The sequence below is a fragment of the Bos indicus genome, chromosome 20, assembly GCF_029378745.1.
Source record: "Bos indicus isolate NIAB-ARS_2022 breed Sahiwal x Tharparkar chromosome 20, NIAB-ARS_B.indTharparkar_mat_pri_1.0, whole genome shotgun sequence".
Lineage (NCBI taxonomy): Eukaryota > Metazoa > Chordata > Mammalia > Artiodactyla > Bovidae > Bos > Bos indicus.
The window spans coordinates 36818094-36832219 of NC_091779.1; the positions used below are offsets into that span (position 1 = coordinate 36818094).

Here is a 14126-nt window from a genome sequence, read left to right on the forward strand (position 1 = left end):
TCCATTATTTACCACTTATTTAATGAATAATTAGTTCCTACTATATGCCAGGCACTATTCCAGGTATTGGAATACAAGTAAACAAATATAAAAAACAGGTCATTTCTGCTAATGGTAAGTGCTATAAAGAAAACAAATCAGAACAGTGCATAGAGTGGGTGGTGGTACAGAGGTGGGGAGATCAGCTACTTTTAATAGGATTATTAGGAAAGGTCTTTTTGAAGAGCTGCTGACATCTGACACACAACTCAAGAGGTCACTAGTTTTTAGTCAATGAAATAAAATACACAAATTGTGTAACTTGATGACAGAGAGGGTTAACAGAAACCCAGGAAATTAAGCAAAAAAAAAATTCCTTAAGCTTATATATTATTACAATGAAAATATCTGAAAATATCAATATATTCAGGTACAAAAGAATATTAACTGTGCTTTCCCACACATCTTCCACCTCATAGTAAAGCTTTTGGTGATGCACACAATCCCATATTGACCTCTACACAGATCATGTCAACAACCTCCTTTCTAATTAGTAAACCACAAGAAAGTTCTGTCATTCCCAGGACTATCCTGACATACCAAGAATAACTTTCGTGATTTGACTAACCTACTAACTCTCGACTCATTAGTAAAGAATCCGCCTGCAATGCACGTGACGCAGGTTCAGTCCCTGGGTCAGGAAGATCCCCTGGAGGAGGGTACAGCAACCCACTCCAGTATTCTTGCCTGGAGAACCCCCATGGACCGAGGAGCCTGGCAGGCATAGTCCATGGGGTCACAAAGAGCAGGACACGACTAAGTGACTGAGCACACACACATGCACTGACTCAACAAATGACGTTATCTTGTAACTTTTTCTTTTCTATTGATGATACCCAAGATTAGTTGCAAATAAATAAAAGCTTGCTATGCAAGACTGAGTGTGAATATATAATGAGGCTCCTTTTTCTAACAACTCTTATCAAAGTATAGATTTGCAATGAATTTAAAAGTAAATACTGGTCACTCCACACCCACAGGAATGATTATCATCAAAAAGACAAATACAAATGCTGGTGACCAATGGTTAGTCCAATGGTTAAGGACTCACTGCCCATGGCCCCAGGTTTCATCACCAGTCAGGGGCTTCCCTGGTGGCTCAGAGGATAAAGCGTCTGCCTGCAATGCTGGAGACCTGGGTTCGATCCCTGGGTTGGGAAGATCCCCTGCAGAAGGAAATGGCAACCCACTCCAGTACTCTTGCCTGGGAAATCCCATGGATAGAGAAGCCTGGTAGGCTATATAGTCCATGAGGTCACAAAGAGTCTGACACGACTGCACAACTTCACTTTCAGGGAACTAAGATCCCACAAGCTGCATAGCATGGGGGTGGGGAGGATGGCTGGTGAGAATGTAGAAAGACTGGAACCTTCTATTTTGCTTGTGGGAATTTAAAATGGTATAGCCACTTCGGAAAACAGTTTTCAAGTTATTAATATGTTAAATATAGATTTACATTATGACCTAGCAATTCCCAATTTATGTTAAAAGAAATGAAAACATATGCCCATTAAAAGACTTGTTACACAAATGTTGAATAGCAGCACTATTCGTAATAGCCAAAAACGGGAAACAACCCAAACATCCACCAAATGGTGAGTGGACAAACAAAATATGCTTTCTCTCTCTCTCTCTCTCTCTCTCTCTATATATATATACACACACATATGTATACACACACACACACATATATATATGAAGAATGCTAGTCAGCCATAAGAAGGAACAAAAGTCCTGATGTATGCTACAACATGGGTGAACTTCAGAAATATTCTGCTAAGAGGCCAGATGCAAAAGATCACATATTAGATCACATAAAAGATCACATATGGTTCCATTTATCTGAGACATCCAGAAAAGGCACACCTAAAAAGCAGATGAGTGGCTGCCTAAGGCTGGAGGTGGAAATGGACAGTGACCACAAACAGGAATGAGGTTTGTTTTTAGAGTGATGATAATTAGATTGTGGTTGCACAACCCCATTGTTAGAAACTACTGAACTGCATGCTTAAAATGAGTGAATTTTATGGCATATAAAATTAAACCTCAATAAAGTGAATTTTTTAAAGTAAATACTAAAACAAAAGAACCAAAGAAATTCAAATTAATTTTAAGATGCTGTTTGCTGAAACAATATTATAAAGAATGAAACAACTTCTCTATTGTGAGATAAACTGACTATATTCCTCTGCCATAGTCCTCTCATCTGCCATCAGATAAACAAGTTAATGAATGCTTGCTGCCTGCACAGCACATCACTGTTGTACTGAGTTATGGTGGTGACTCAATCTTCCCACCAATTGTCTCTATTATAACTACTTTGAAACTTTGTTCATATAACATTTTATGACAAAACAAGTTTTCACTTCGCTTTTATCATTTATATTATGAAGGATGTCTCTGCTCCTTTCTCAGGAGGCCAAGGCAACTGAAAGTGAAAGTAGCATTTGAGCCCAGATTACTTTAAACACACAGGTAAACAAATGAAGGCATTAGGGTTGTGCTAAATGATTATCAACAGGAAAAAAACAAAATTTTTAAATTAATGAAAAGAATTCATGAGCCTCTGAAAATACACCCATAAACCCCAGTTTGAGAAATCTGTAATTATGCAAAGTCTGGGAAATTACTGAAGTATGCAGGGCTGTGTCACTTCACACTGAATGTTCATACAATTGAGTGGCTCTAATGCTTGATGGTCGGGGGTGGAGCTGACGTAATAATGACAGAAAGTCCACAACAAAGGTAATGTGCCTGAATCATCCTTCACATCCCTCCTCCTTGGGTCTGTGGAAAAACTGTCTTCCATGAAACCAGTCCCTGGTGCCAAAAGGTTGGGGCCACTGTGTTAGACCATTTTTATTATTAAACGAACCTAAAACATAATTGGAATACACTCGGAGAAGGCAATGGCACCCCACTCCAGTACTCTTGCCTGGAAAATCCCATGGACGGAGGAGCCTGGTAGGCTGCAGTCCATGGGGTTGCTAAAAGTCGGACATAACTGAGCGACTTCACTTTCACTTTTCACTTTTATGCATTGGAGAAGGAAATGGCAACCCACTCCAGTGTTCTTGCCTGGAGAATCCCAGGGACAGGGGAGCCTGGTGGGCTGCCGTCTATGGGGTCGCACAGAGTCGGACACGACTGACGTGACTTAGCAACAGCAGCAGCAGTAAGCGTCCATTCACAAAATGCTTTGGGAAGAAAGTCTCTATAATGCATGGCCAAAAACAACTGTGTTTTCAGTTATGAGTCTTTGGTGGACTTTCTAAGTGGAAATTTATTTTAACATCTGTTAAAACAGAAAATTTAAAACAATAATCACCTGATGAAAAATAGTAGAATGTATCCACTTGAAAAGGTTGAACATCTGACACAAATGATGAACTCTTGAAAACCATTATGGTACAGTAAAAAAAACTGCAAAAAATTTTCTCAACAGTGAATGTAAATGCATAATCACTTAAATCAATACTATTAATTATGTTTCATCTGACTAAAAAACACTTTATTGACTATTATCCCAGAACTTAAAGCAAGACACCAGGCTTACAAGTTTCCAAATGAATCATTAACTTGTTAATCATTAGCAGACAAGAAGATCATAGTAGAGGGATATAATTTATTTTCAACAATAAAAAAAAAAAACTCATTCCGTACGTCCCATTGAGTTTCTTTTTCATATCAAATACAGGCAACCCTTGTTTTGCATGGTTCTGATATGCATGAATTTCAGTTGCCATGGTTCAGATAAATAATACCAGATCCCAACAACACAGCTCAAATTTCAGTTACTATGGTATACTAACTGTGAGTAACCGCATAAAGCACAAACTTTGCTACTAGCATGTCAGTCCAAAAATCACTATACAAATAGAACTGGGCATCCTCTTCAATTGCCAATCACAGCACTTGTTTCAAAGTCTGTCACTGATTGGTCACTGCACGTATGTTACTTAATTTATGCACAGACAACAAAATACACAGTTGTATTGCCTCCTTGTCTCCCAGGGATAAACCCCTGTCACATTTCACAAAATGGGTAACCAAAAGAGGGTTATGCGACAATGTCAACATTTTAAAATGTAAACAAAAGGCATTTCATTTCTTGCTATCTGATCTTGAGAAACACTCAATTTACACATACGACCAATAAGGTATAGAGGTAATCATTTCATCATTTATTTGGAATAGTAAAAAAGTTGCCGCGACCATAAAGTCCATCAAGGGGAGAATAGCTAATCAGTGTAGTGGTGTTCAAAGTATGTCCCCAGATCAAGGTGGCAAGTGGGAACTTGTTAGAGATATAAATTCTTAGCCTCCCCAAACCTAAAGAATTTGAAACTCTAAAGGTAAGGCATAGCACTTAATACTTTAACAAGCCCTTCATATGGTTCTGATACCAATTAAAGCTTTAAAACCACTTAACTATGGCAAATTATACATAATATGCTATGTAGCATTTAGAAAGAATATAGCAGTATACATGTCATGATATAAAAAATCTCCAAGCAATACTGTGGAAAAAATTATGGAATAACAACCACCTTATACTATTTATGAAAATAAATATAAAATGTACTTGTTTTTTGATATATACATTTGATATTTGTTGATAACTGCATGAAAAAACCTCAAAGAATTTAACACAATGAAAACAATGATAAAACCTGGGGAAAAGATTAAAATGAAGATGATAAAGACAGAACTTTAGTTTTATCTGAAATGTTTTAATTTCTGAATGAAAAAATAACTTTATGTAGTACTTCATTAATTAAATGTTTTCAAAAGAAGAGAACAGAAAGTAGTCATCTTTAAGTGGACTGAAGATAAGAAATTTTTTAAAAAATTCTTATTTTGAGCTATCTAAATGATTCAAAAATTCTCAATATTTTATGAAAAGTTTTTACTTCATCTACATTTTTTGCATAGAGAATACAACAGAAGGGTTTGTGATCTCAAGGATTCAATCAATAATTTTTAAATCTATATAAACACATAATTATTGAGAATCTGTGAGGAAACAAAGAAAGTAAAAAGTGACTGGCAGATTGGATCTTCTTGCCTGGAGAATCCCAGGCATGGCGGAGCCTGGTGGGCTGCCGTCTATGGGGTCGCACAGAGTCGAACACGACTGAAGCGACTTAGCAGCAGCAGCAGACTGGATCAGAGAAAATGTGATACTGATTTTCACTAAATGACAAAAGAAGACATTAGAAACCAGAGATCCATTAACCTAATATTGATAAGGGGCAAAAGTCCAAAACAAAGTTAAACAAGACTTCAAGGTACCAAAGAATGTCTCAAAAAGAAGGTAAACCAACAAAAGCAGTTTTTTTAACTTGATTTTTATATTGGCAGATCAAGAAAACATTTAACATCACTCTTTTCAAGGTGTCCCAGGAGAGTGAGAATGAGGCTAAGAATATTACAGCATTAGTCCTTTGGCAAAATTCATCAGAGGTGCCCCAAATCCAGCACACCTTGCCTCAGTCTCACCCCTAAACTGAGAACTTCTGCCTCCCCTCCTGAATGGCTCTGGGGCTCCTCTGGGTGTGAATACATCTTTGACACCCACTTATTCATCATAATGCTGCTTCTTGGATATCAGCCAAATTCTGACATCTTTTATTACAGGTGAGGAGATGGTCTAAAAACAGCACACTGTGCTTTTATATCTTGAAAACAGATTCCCTCAAGTTTTCTTGGCAGATAAAATAGAAATAATGCAGATGAGTGACAAAAGAATTCAGCTGAGTAACTGGTATGCATAGATTCTCATATAAGTGAACAACTTAATCTAAAAAGTTGTTTAGCAAATCAATGTCAAAAAAAAGAAGGGTTTCTAATGGCACACCAAAGTCTGCCTCTTGCAATATGTATCAAGTTATTAACTGAATAAGAACTTATTGCACATTTACCAAATTTGCAATTAGCAAAACTCAAAGATCTGACCATTACAGAAGTTTTATGTAATTATCATCCCCTCCAGGAGGAAGAGCTTAATTTTTCCACTCTCCCAAATGTGAGCGGCATTTATTGATTTGCTTCCAAAGAATGGCATATGGAAAAGTGAGGAAAAAGTAACTCTATAGTGAAGAAATCTTACAAACACGATAGCATGTACCTCTCTAATGTGTTATGGGCACTTCCCCTCTGTGATATTCAGCCCAAAAACCCATAGCTTCAGTCTAACCATGAGAAAAACATCATTTAAGAAATAATAATAAATCAAAGGATATTCTACAAAATACCTGTCCTGTACACCTCAAAACTGTCCAGGTCATGAAAAACAAGGAAAGACTGAGATACTATTATAAACCAGAGGATACTAGACAGACCTGAAGACTAAATGTAATGTAGTATCTTGGGATATTGCTTTTTTTAAAGTGAAATCCAAATAAAGGTTAGAGTTGAGCTAATGGTAATGCACCAACCTTGGCTTAATTGTCACAAGTGTAATGTGATGTGGTAATGTAAAATGTTAATAATAAGAGGAACTGGGTACTTGAACTACCTTATAGCTTTTCTGTAAATTAAAAAATATTCTGAAATTAAAAGTTTACTAAAATTTTGAACCAGAAATATCAAATGACCTCTTTATTTGAGCACACATACCTATATTTTTCACCTCTTTCAACTGAAAAGGTCAAGAAGTAATGATACCCCAATATCAGTGAACATGTGCAGCAACCAGATTTAGTCTTTGAATACCACTCCCATAACAAAACAGCTGTCTGTGGAAAAATCCTTACTCTGGGACTTGGAAAGGCATGTACTAGGATAATAAGTAAGCTTTTAAAGACAAATAAGGTCATGTCAAAACACAGCAATCAGGGACTCCCACTGGCCAAATCTTGGACAACTTAAAAATCAAAAAAAAAAATAAATAAATAATGACTCCAACTGACTGAAACACAGGAAAATTTTAAAATCATAAATACTGGTAATTGCAAAAGAAAAAAAACACAATCATCATCACCAATAGCAACAACTCATTTAACAACACTAATCTGTAAGCTAAAAATGAGTAATAAAAGGGTAATAACTAAGCATTTATCCTGACTCTTCAGCAGGAATTGTATTTCAGGGGAATCAATTAATATCAGTTAATGAAGAAAAAGTACTTCTTTTAGAAGAATGCCAACAAGTAAAAGTAGATGAAATAGCAGATTTAGAAAACCACTATCTTGCAATACTCAATGAAACAAAATAAATGATTCAGGTATGAATAATCAAGGGATGCTAAATTTATTAATTGAAAGGATAAACAGAATCTGGATATTAACGTGGTACCAAGGTATTTTCCCACAAAGGTTTTGCCTATTTCAAGTATGTAATATTAACTTTACAATAGAGGAATCAGATATTCCAACTTACCCCAGGGATCAGTCTTAATTTCTAGTCTAATACTGACAACAACCAGATAATACATGCCACCTGATATTAGACAATATGGATTATAATCAAGCCTTTGGATCTTCTATAGGAAATATGGGAGATAAAGAGAAAACTTAGATGATATCAAAAGGAAGCAATTAGAAAATCAGGAAGGAAAAATCTCATAGAGGACAACTAGACCTGTCTTTTAACAAAGTTATGGGAAAGAAATGCTTAAGGAAGGGTCACTGTAGATTAAAAGATAAGTAAGAGAGGTACAAAATAGATGTGTTGTGTATTACTTGATTGGATCCATGTCTGACAAACCAGCATTAAAACACATTTTGAGAGCAAATGAGGAAATTTAAATATGGAATGTTAATTAGATATATTGAGGAATTCTAAAGAATTTTGTTAAAAGTAAAAATAGAACTACATTTACATAGAAAGCATCTGTCATTTTAAAGGGAACACACTGAAGTATTTCAAAGTGAAAGGTCTGTGTTTTTTTTAATATTATAGTTGATTTATAATATTAGTTTTAGGTGTATAACAGAGCAATTCAATATTTTATGGATGATACTCCATTTAAAATTACTACAAACTAATGCCTATATTTCCTTTTGTTATACAATATACCTCTGTTGTCTATTTATCTTATACACAGTGGTCTGTATCCCCTTAATCCCATACCCCTATGTCACCCCTCTCCCCACTCCTCACTGGTAACCACTGGTTGAGTCTCCCCATCCATGAGTCTATAACTCATGGATTATTTAACAGTGTCTTCACTTTTAAATAATTCAAAAATTACAAAAATGAGCTGAAATAAATAAAAACATATTTGTAACTGCTGCTGCTGCAGCAGCATAACTGCTAAATCTAGGTAAAGAGTAGATGGCTATTGTACTAATCCCTCTATTTGTCTCTCCATTTGAAATTGTTTACAGTAAAAAGTGAATTATAGATGAATAGGTAAATAGATATAAAATATACACTGAGCCAATAAAAGGCTTCCCCAGTGGTTCAGCAGTAGATAATCTGCCTGCCAATGCCAGGAACCACAGGAAACAAGGATTTGATCCCTGGGTTGGGAAGATCTCCTGGAGGAGGAAATGGCAACCCACTCCAATATTCTTGCCTGGAGAATCTCATGGAGGATTCTTGCCTGGAGAATCCCATGAACAGAGGAGCCTGGCAGGCTACAGTCCACAGGATCACACAGAGTTGGACATGACTGAAGCAACTTACCATATACGCACGAGTCAAAAAAAAAATCATAAAAAGCAGAGAGAGTCACATTACTTAGAGATCAGGAGCAAGTGACAGCAAAGTTAAATAGTTGTCATGATTTAAAGGAGTAATATTCACGTAACATTTGCAATTTTAGAGCTTTATATTAATTTTATATGTTGTCAAGAATTCTATTTCTTCCCGTCTAAACCTTTGATAGCTCACAATTACATACAGGATGCAACAATTTAATTGTAGAAGAGAAAATAAGCTTATTCTTGGTTTTTTCCTGCATTTTCAATTATAACAGTGTAGCAAATGACACATTTTAATAAATAATAGAGCACTGGCTTGAAACTCATGAGACATGTATTCTCTTCAGAGCTGATTATTAACAAAGCACTGAATAGGGACTTCCCTGGTGGTCCAGTGGCTAAGACTCCATGCTGTCAATGCAGGCGACCTGGGGAACCCAGGGAACTGATCCCACATGCTGCAACTAAGACCTGGTACATACAAATTAAAAAAAAAAAACACTGGATAGTCCTGAACAAGTCACGTTACAGCTGCAAAGACAGAAGGAAAGCATAATCCCTTTATGTATCGAGAGACTATCATGTGGGGAAAAGGGATATAAACAACATATTTTATGTACATTTTCAAAAGGTCATCATACTAACTCAAGATGAACATCACTATTTTAAATCATTAGAGCTATTTTAAATACAGCCATCATTGGAGATACTGGAGGGCTTTTTGTATTTTTTTGTTTTTGTTTTTTTGTCTTTTCCTTTCCAATTGATTATTTATTTGACATGATCTATTTAGCAAATTTTCAAATTTTTACTTCAGACAGGCTGCAGAAAAATCCCAGCATCTCGTTTAGATGCCTTAACCATCACTTTCACCACAAAAGGGTCACGGAAGCAAACGCTCAACAGTCCAGAGACAGGAACTTTGTTTATACAGTTAATGGAACCCAGAGTTTACAAGTGGAGATTAAGCAAAAAGACATTAAGCCTACAAGTTCAGGTTGAAGACAAAACTAGATTTATACCCCATTCACATTAAGAGTGAAACTGGGTCTGAATAACTTCAGCTAATCCACATATCTTGAATATTTTTAAATCTCATCATTGAAAGCTCATTTACAATATACATCATGTTGTATCAGCAAGTTAACAAGTTTCACCAGAAAAATCCATTTCTGATATTCAATAAGCTAAAAGATCAAAGGTGGTCAAAAACAGAAACAAGAGGGTGGCTTACAGTAGCAACACGTAAAGCCCTTTATGATACAATGCTAGCTGACCATACCTGCACAGTGCAGCACCCACTAGCACTTGGCTATTGGCTTAACATATGCTATACACATATATATAATATTACACAGTAGCTACTGAAGTGTTTTAAACTAGACAAAGTAACAATTTCTAAATACAAATATTTTTTAAAAACACAACAAAAAACAGAAAATGTTTTTAGAACAGATTCCTGTAACTAAAGGGAACTTAATAAAAGGTATACTTTCCTTTCATCTGAATAACGAAGGTAGAATACAGTCATGTAAACTTACTGTATTCTGATAAAACTCACCATAAATGGAATTCAAATGACCAGAGACTCTGTCTTCAAAAATGAAGATCTTAAGTTGCATAATACATACCATTCACAGGGCTGAAGGGATCGAAATGCCTTAAAAGAAGCATCCATTCCAGCAAAATCCCAAAATTTAACATCATAGTCATATCCTCCAGTCACCAAACGGGCACCTGAGGGATCCAGACCCAAAGCAGAAACCTGTTATTTAAAAAAAAATAAAAAATTAAATGGAGAGAAACTATTCATAGCCAATTATAACCCCCATTTCCTTTCTCTAACCCTGCTGCTGCTGCTGCTGCTGCTGCTGCTGCTGCTAAGTCGCTTCAGTCGTGTCTGACTCTGTGTGACCCCATAGATGGCAGCCCACCAGGCTCCTCTGTCCCTGGGATTTTCCAGGCAAGAATACTGGAGTGGGTTGCCATTTCCTTCTCCAATGCATGCATGCATGCATGCATGCTAAGTCGCTTCAGTCATGTCCAACTCTGTGCGACCCTATGGACAGCAGCCCACCAGGCTCCCCTGTCCATGGGATTCTCTAGGCAAGAATACTGGAGTGGGTTGCCATTCCCTTCTCCTCTCTAACCCTACTTCCTACCTTATAGGTGCTGAAAATATAGATCACTAACTGCTATTACTTATGAAAAGTAAAAATGGACAGCACCTTCTAAATCATTTGACTTTGTTATTATATTATTTCCTTGAAATACAAGAAAAATTTTTTTATTTATTTTAATTGGAGGATAATTATAATATTGTGATGGGTTTTGCCATACATCAACATGAATCAGCCATAGGCATACATTTATCCCCTTCCTCCTGAACCCCACTCTGACTTCCCTCCCCACCCCATCCCTCCAGGTTGTCACAGAGCACCAGGTTTGGGCTCCCTGAGTCATACATCAAACTCCCACTGGCTATCTATTTTAATTTAATCGAATCACCAGCTTCATCCCAGCTTCTCTACCGTGTACTCTGAATAGCTAGCTATCACTGCAATTTCATGTGATACACTTAAGTTGCCTTGGAATATAAGTAGGTATCTTAAAAACAATCCACTTTTTCAGTAAAAGATTTTGAGAAAGCCTTTTAAGATTGACTGTTACTAAATGAAGAACACATGAATCTAAAATTACCAAAATGAGTCATGTGAGTAGAAACCATAAATCAGTTTAACAAAACAAAGTGGAAATTATTATCTTGTGAATATGGCTAAATGACTCTAAGTATAGTCACCTTAAATAATTATTTTTAAACATGAGTTTATAAGTAACTAGCCACATTATAATATCACTTATACTGGTTCCATAAACTATTTGCTTTCCCTGTTAACTTTCTGAGGTCCAACTCACATACAAATATCCAATGTGTAGCTCACTATTCTTGAGCTGTATTTAACATTCTCATCAAAGTAGTTAGTCCCTGGATCTACTGCCTCTCAGAAGGAAAGAACTGCATTTGGACTGCACATTAAACGTGATTGTCATATAGAAGACAGAAAAAGGATCACAGTTTGAAATAAAGAAAGGGAAGGCCATACAGAAAGTTACTATAAATCAATTCTCTAAATAGACATGAAAAGTTAAGTTACAGAAGAAATCATATGAAATCTGGAATTTGCTTAAAACAATCCCACAAGGTAGGCAGATGGCATGGGGGAAAGGAGATTTATTAGAAATGTAAAGTATACAGGAAACAAGATGGGCCTTATGTCAACAACTGGTAAGGCTCAGATACACATATATGGGAATTCCTTTCAGTATTCTCTATAATTCTGTGAATGGGTAAACATTTTTACAAAAACTAGTTTAAAAAAAAAACAGACATATTTGAAACAGACATATAAAGAAATAGACATGTAAAAAAAGACCTATTTCCAAGAAATTGAAATACATATGCAAAGGCAGGACCGCACCCCCCAAAAAAAAATAGTCAACCTAACAGTACAACTAGAAGCTCTGATTTTTAACGTGTAAAATAACAAAGTATTGTTTAAATTGTATACATTTATTTTATTTTTTAATTTTAATTTATGCATTTTTAAAGATAAAATTTGCTTTGAAAAAATATGAATATTTACTCATATATATAATTTAGAAAGATGGTAACGATAACCCAGTATGCGAGACAGCAAAAGAGACACAGATGTATAGAACAGTCTTTTGGACTCTGTGGGAGAGGCGGGAGGGGATGATTTGGGAGAATGGCATTGAAACATGTATAATATCATATATGAAACAAATCGCCAGTCCAGGTTCGATGCATGATACTGGATGCTTGGGGCTGGTGCACTGGGATGACTCACAGGGATGGTACAGGAAGGGAGGTGGGAGGGGGGTTCAGGATAGGGAACATGTGTATACCTGTGGTGGATTCATGTTGATGTATGGCAAAACCAATACAATATTGTAAAGTAATTAGCCTCCAATTAAAATAAATAAAATTTTTAAAAATGTTAAAAGGAAAAAATATATATGAATATTTAAATAAAATGTATTATTTATCTGTTATTAACAGAACTACCTGTTGCAAAAATCTCTAAATGGCAGGAAAGCTTCCTTTTTAAGTACTAGTAGTCTATAATTTTTTTTATTTACTGAAATTGAAAATTGGTAAAATTCTTTCATGATTTCAGAATAAAAATATAAAAATGTGATTTAATAAAAAGTAGGTATAGTATAAAGAACTAGATGGAAATGGCAGCAATGAAAGGCAGCAATTCTCAGATATTTTGGTTTCAAGACCTTTTACACTCAAAATCTTTTGAGAACCCCTAAAAATGTCTGTTTATGCAAGTTATGTGTCAATATTTACCATAGCAAAAATCAAAATTAGGACATTTATAATATTTACTGTTTACTTCATTTAAAATAATAATAAACCCACTGTACTTTATAACCATTTTATGGAAACAATATTTTCAAAAGTAAAAATTTCAGTGGGGAAAATATCATTATTTTAGCATAAATGGCTATTAATTCTATCATTTGCATTATTTCTGGATCTATTTCTATTGATTGATATTTTTCTGCCTCGTTATGGGATTTTACTTCTTTACATGTCAGACATCTATTAGAAAAAAAGCTTGCTTCATTATAAAGGGAAACCAAGATAATTTTATTCTTTTATTCATTCACAAGCAAGTTTCATTCACTCAACTATCATTTTTAATAAAATACTATTAAATCTTTTTTTTTTTACAATAAGATAGGTGGCACTAGGGATAAAGAACCCATCTGCCAATGCAGGAAACTTAAGAAACATGGATTCCATCCCTGGGTCAGGAAGATTCCCTAGAGAAGGAAACGGCAACCCACTCCAGAATTCTTGCTGGGAAATCTGAAGGACAGAGGAGCCTGGTGGGCTCCAGCCCATGAGGTCGCACAGTCCATGAGTTCGCAAAGAGTTGGACATGACTGAAGTGACTTGGCAAAATGATTTCATCTTACACCTCAAAATTTTTACACTGCTTTAATTTTTAAATTAAAAATGTAAATGCTTTTGAACTGTGGTGTTGGAGAAGACTCTTGAGAGTCCCTTGGACTGCAAGGAGATCCAACCAGTCCATCCTAAAGGAAATCAGTCCTGGGTGTTTATTGGAAGGACTGATGTTGAAGCTGAAACTCCAATACTTTGGCCACCTCATGCAAAGAGCTGACTCATCTGAAAAGACCCTGATGCTGGGAAAGATTGAGGGCAGGAGGAGAAGGGGACGACAGAGGATAAGATGGTTGGATGGCATCACTGACTCAATGGACATGGGTTTGGGTGGACTCTGGGAGTTGGTGATGGATAGGGAGGCTTGGTGTGCTGCAGTTCATGGTGTCACAAAGAGTCAGACACAACTGAGCGACTGAACTGAACTGAATTTT

At 35.9% G+C, this 14126-nt stretch overlaps 1 protein-coding gene across 1 annotated transcript in view; it reads right to left on the reverse strand.

Moving 5' to 3' along the window:
- Window positions 1-14126, reverse strand: part of WDR70 (WD repeat domain 70) — a 287174-nt gene that overhangs the window by 218664 nt on the left and 54384 nt on the right. Inside the window, exon 7 of the mRNA XM_019983020.2 lies at window positions 10322-10455. Within this exon, the coding sequence (XP_019838579.1) occupies window positions 10322-10455 (134 nt within the window). The remainder of the gene's footprint in view (window positions 1-10321; window positions 10456-14126) is intronic.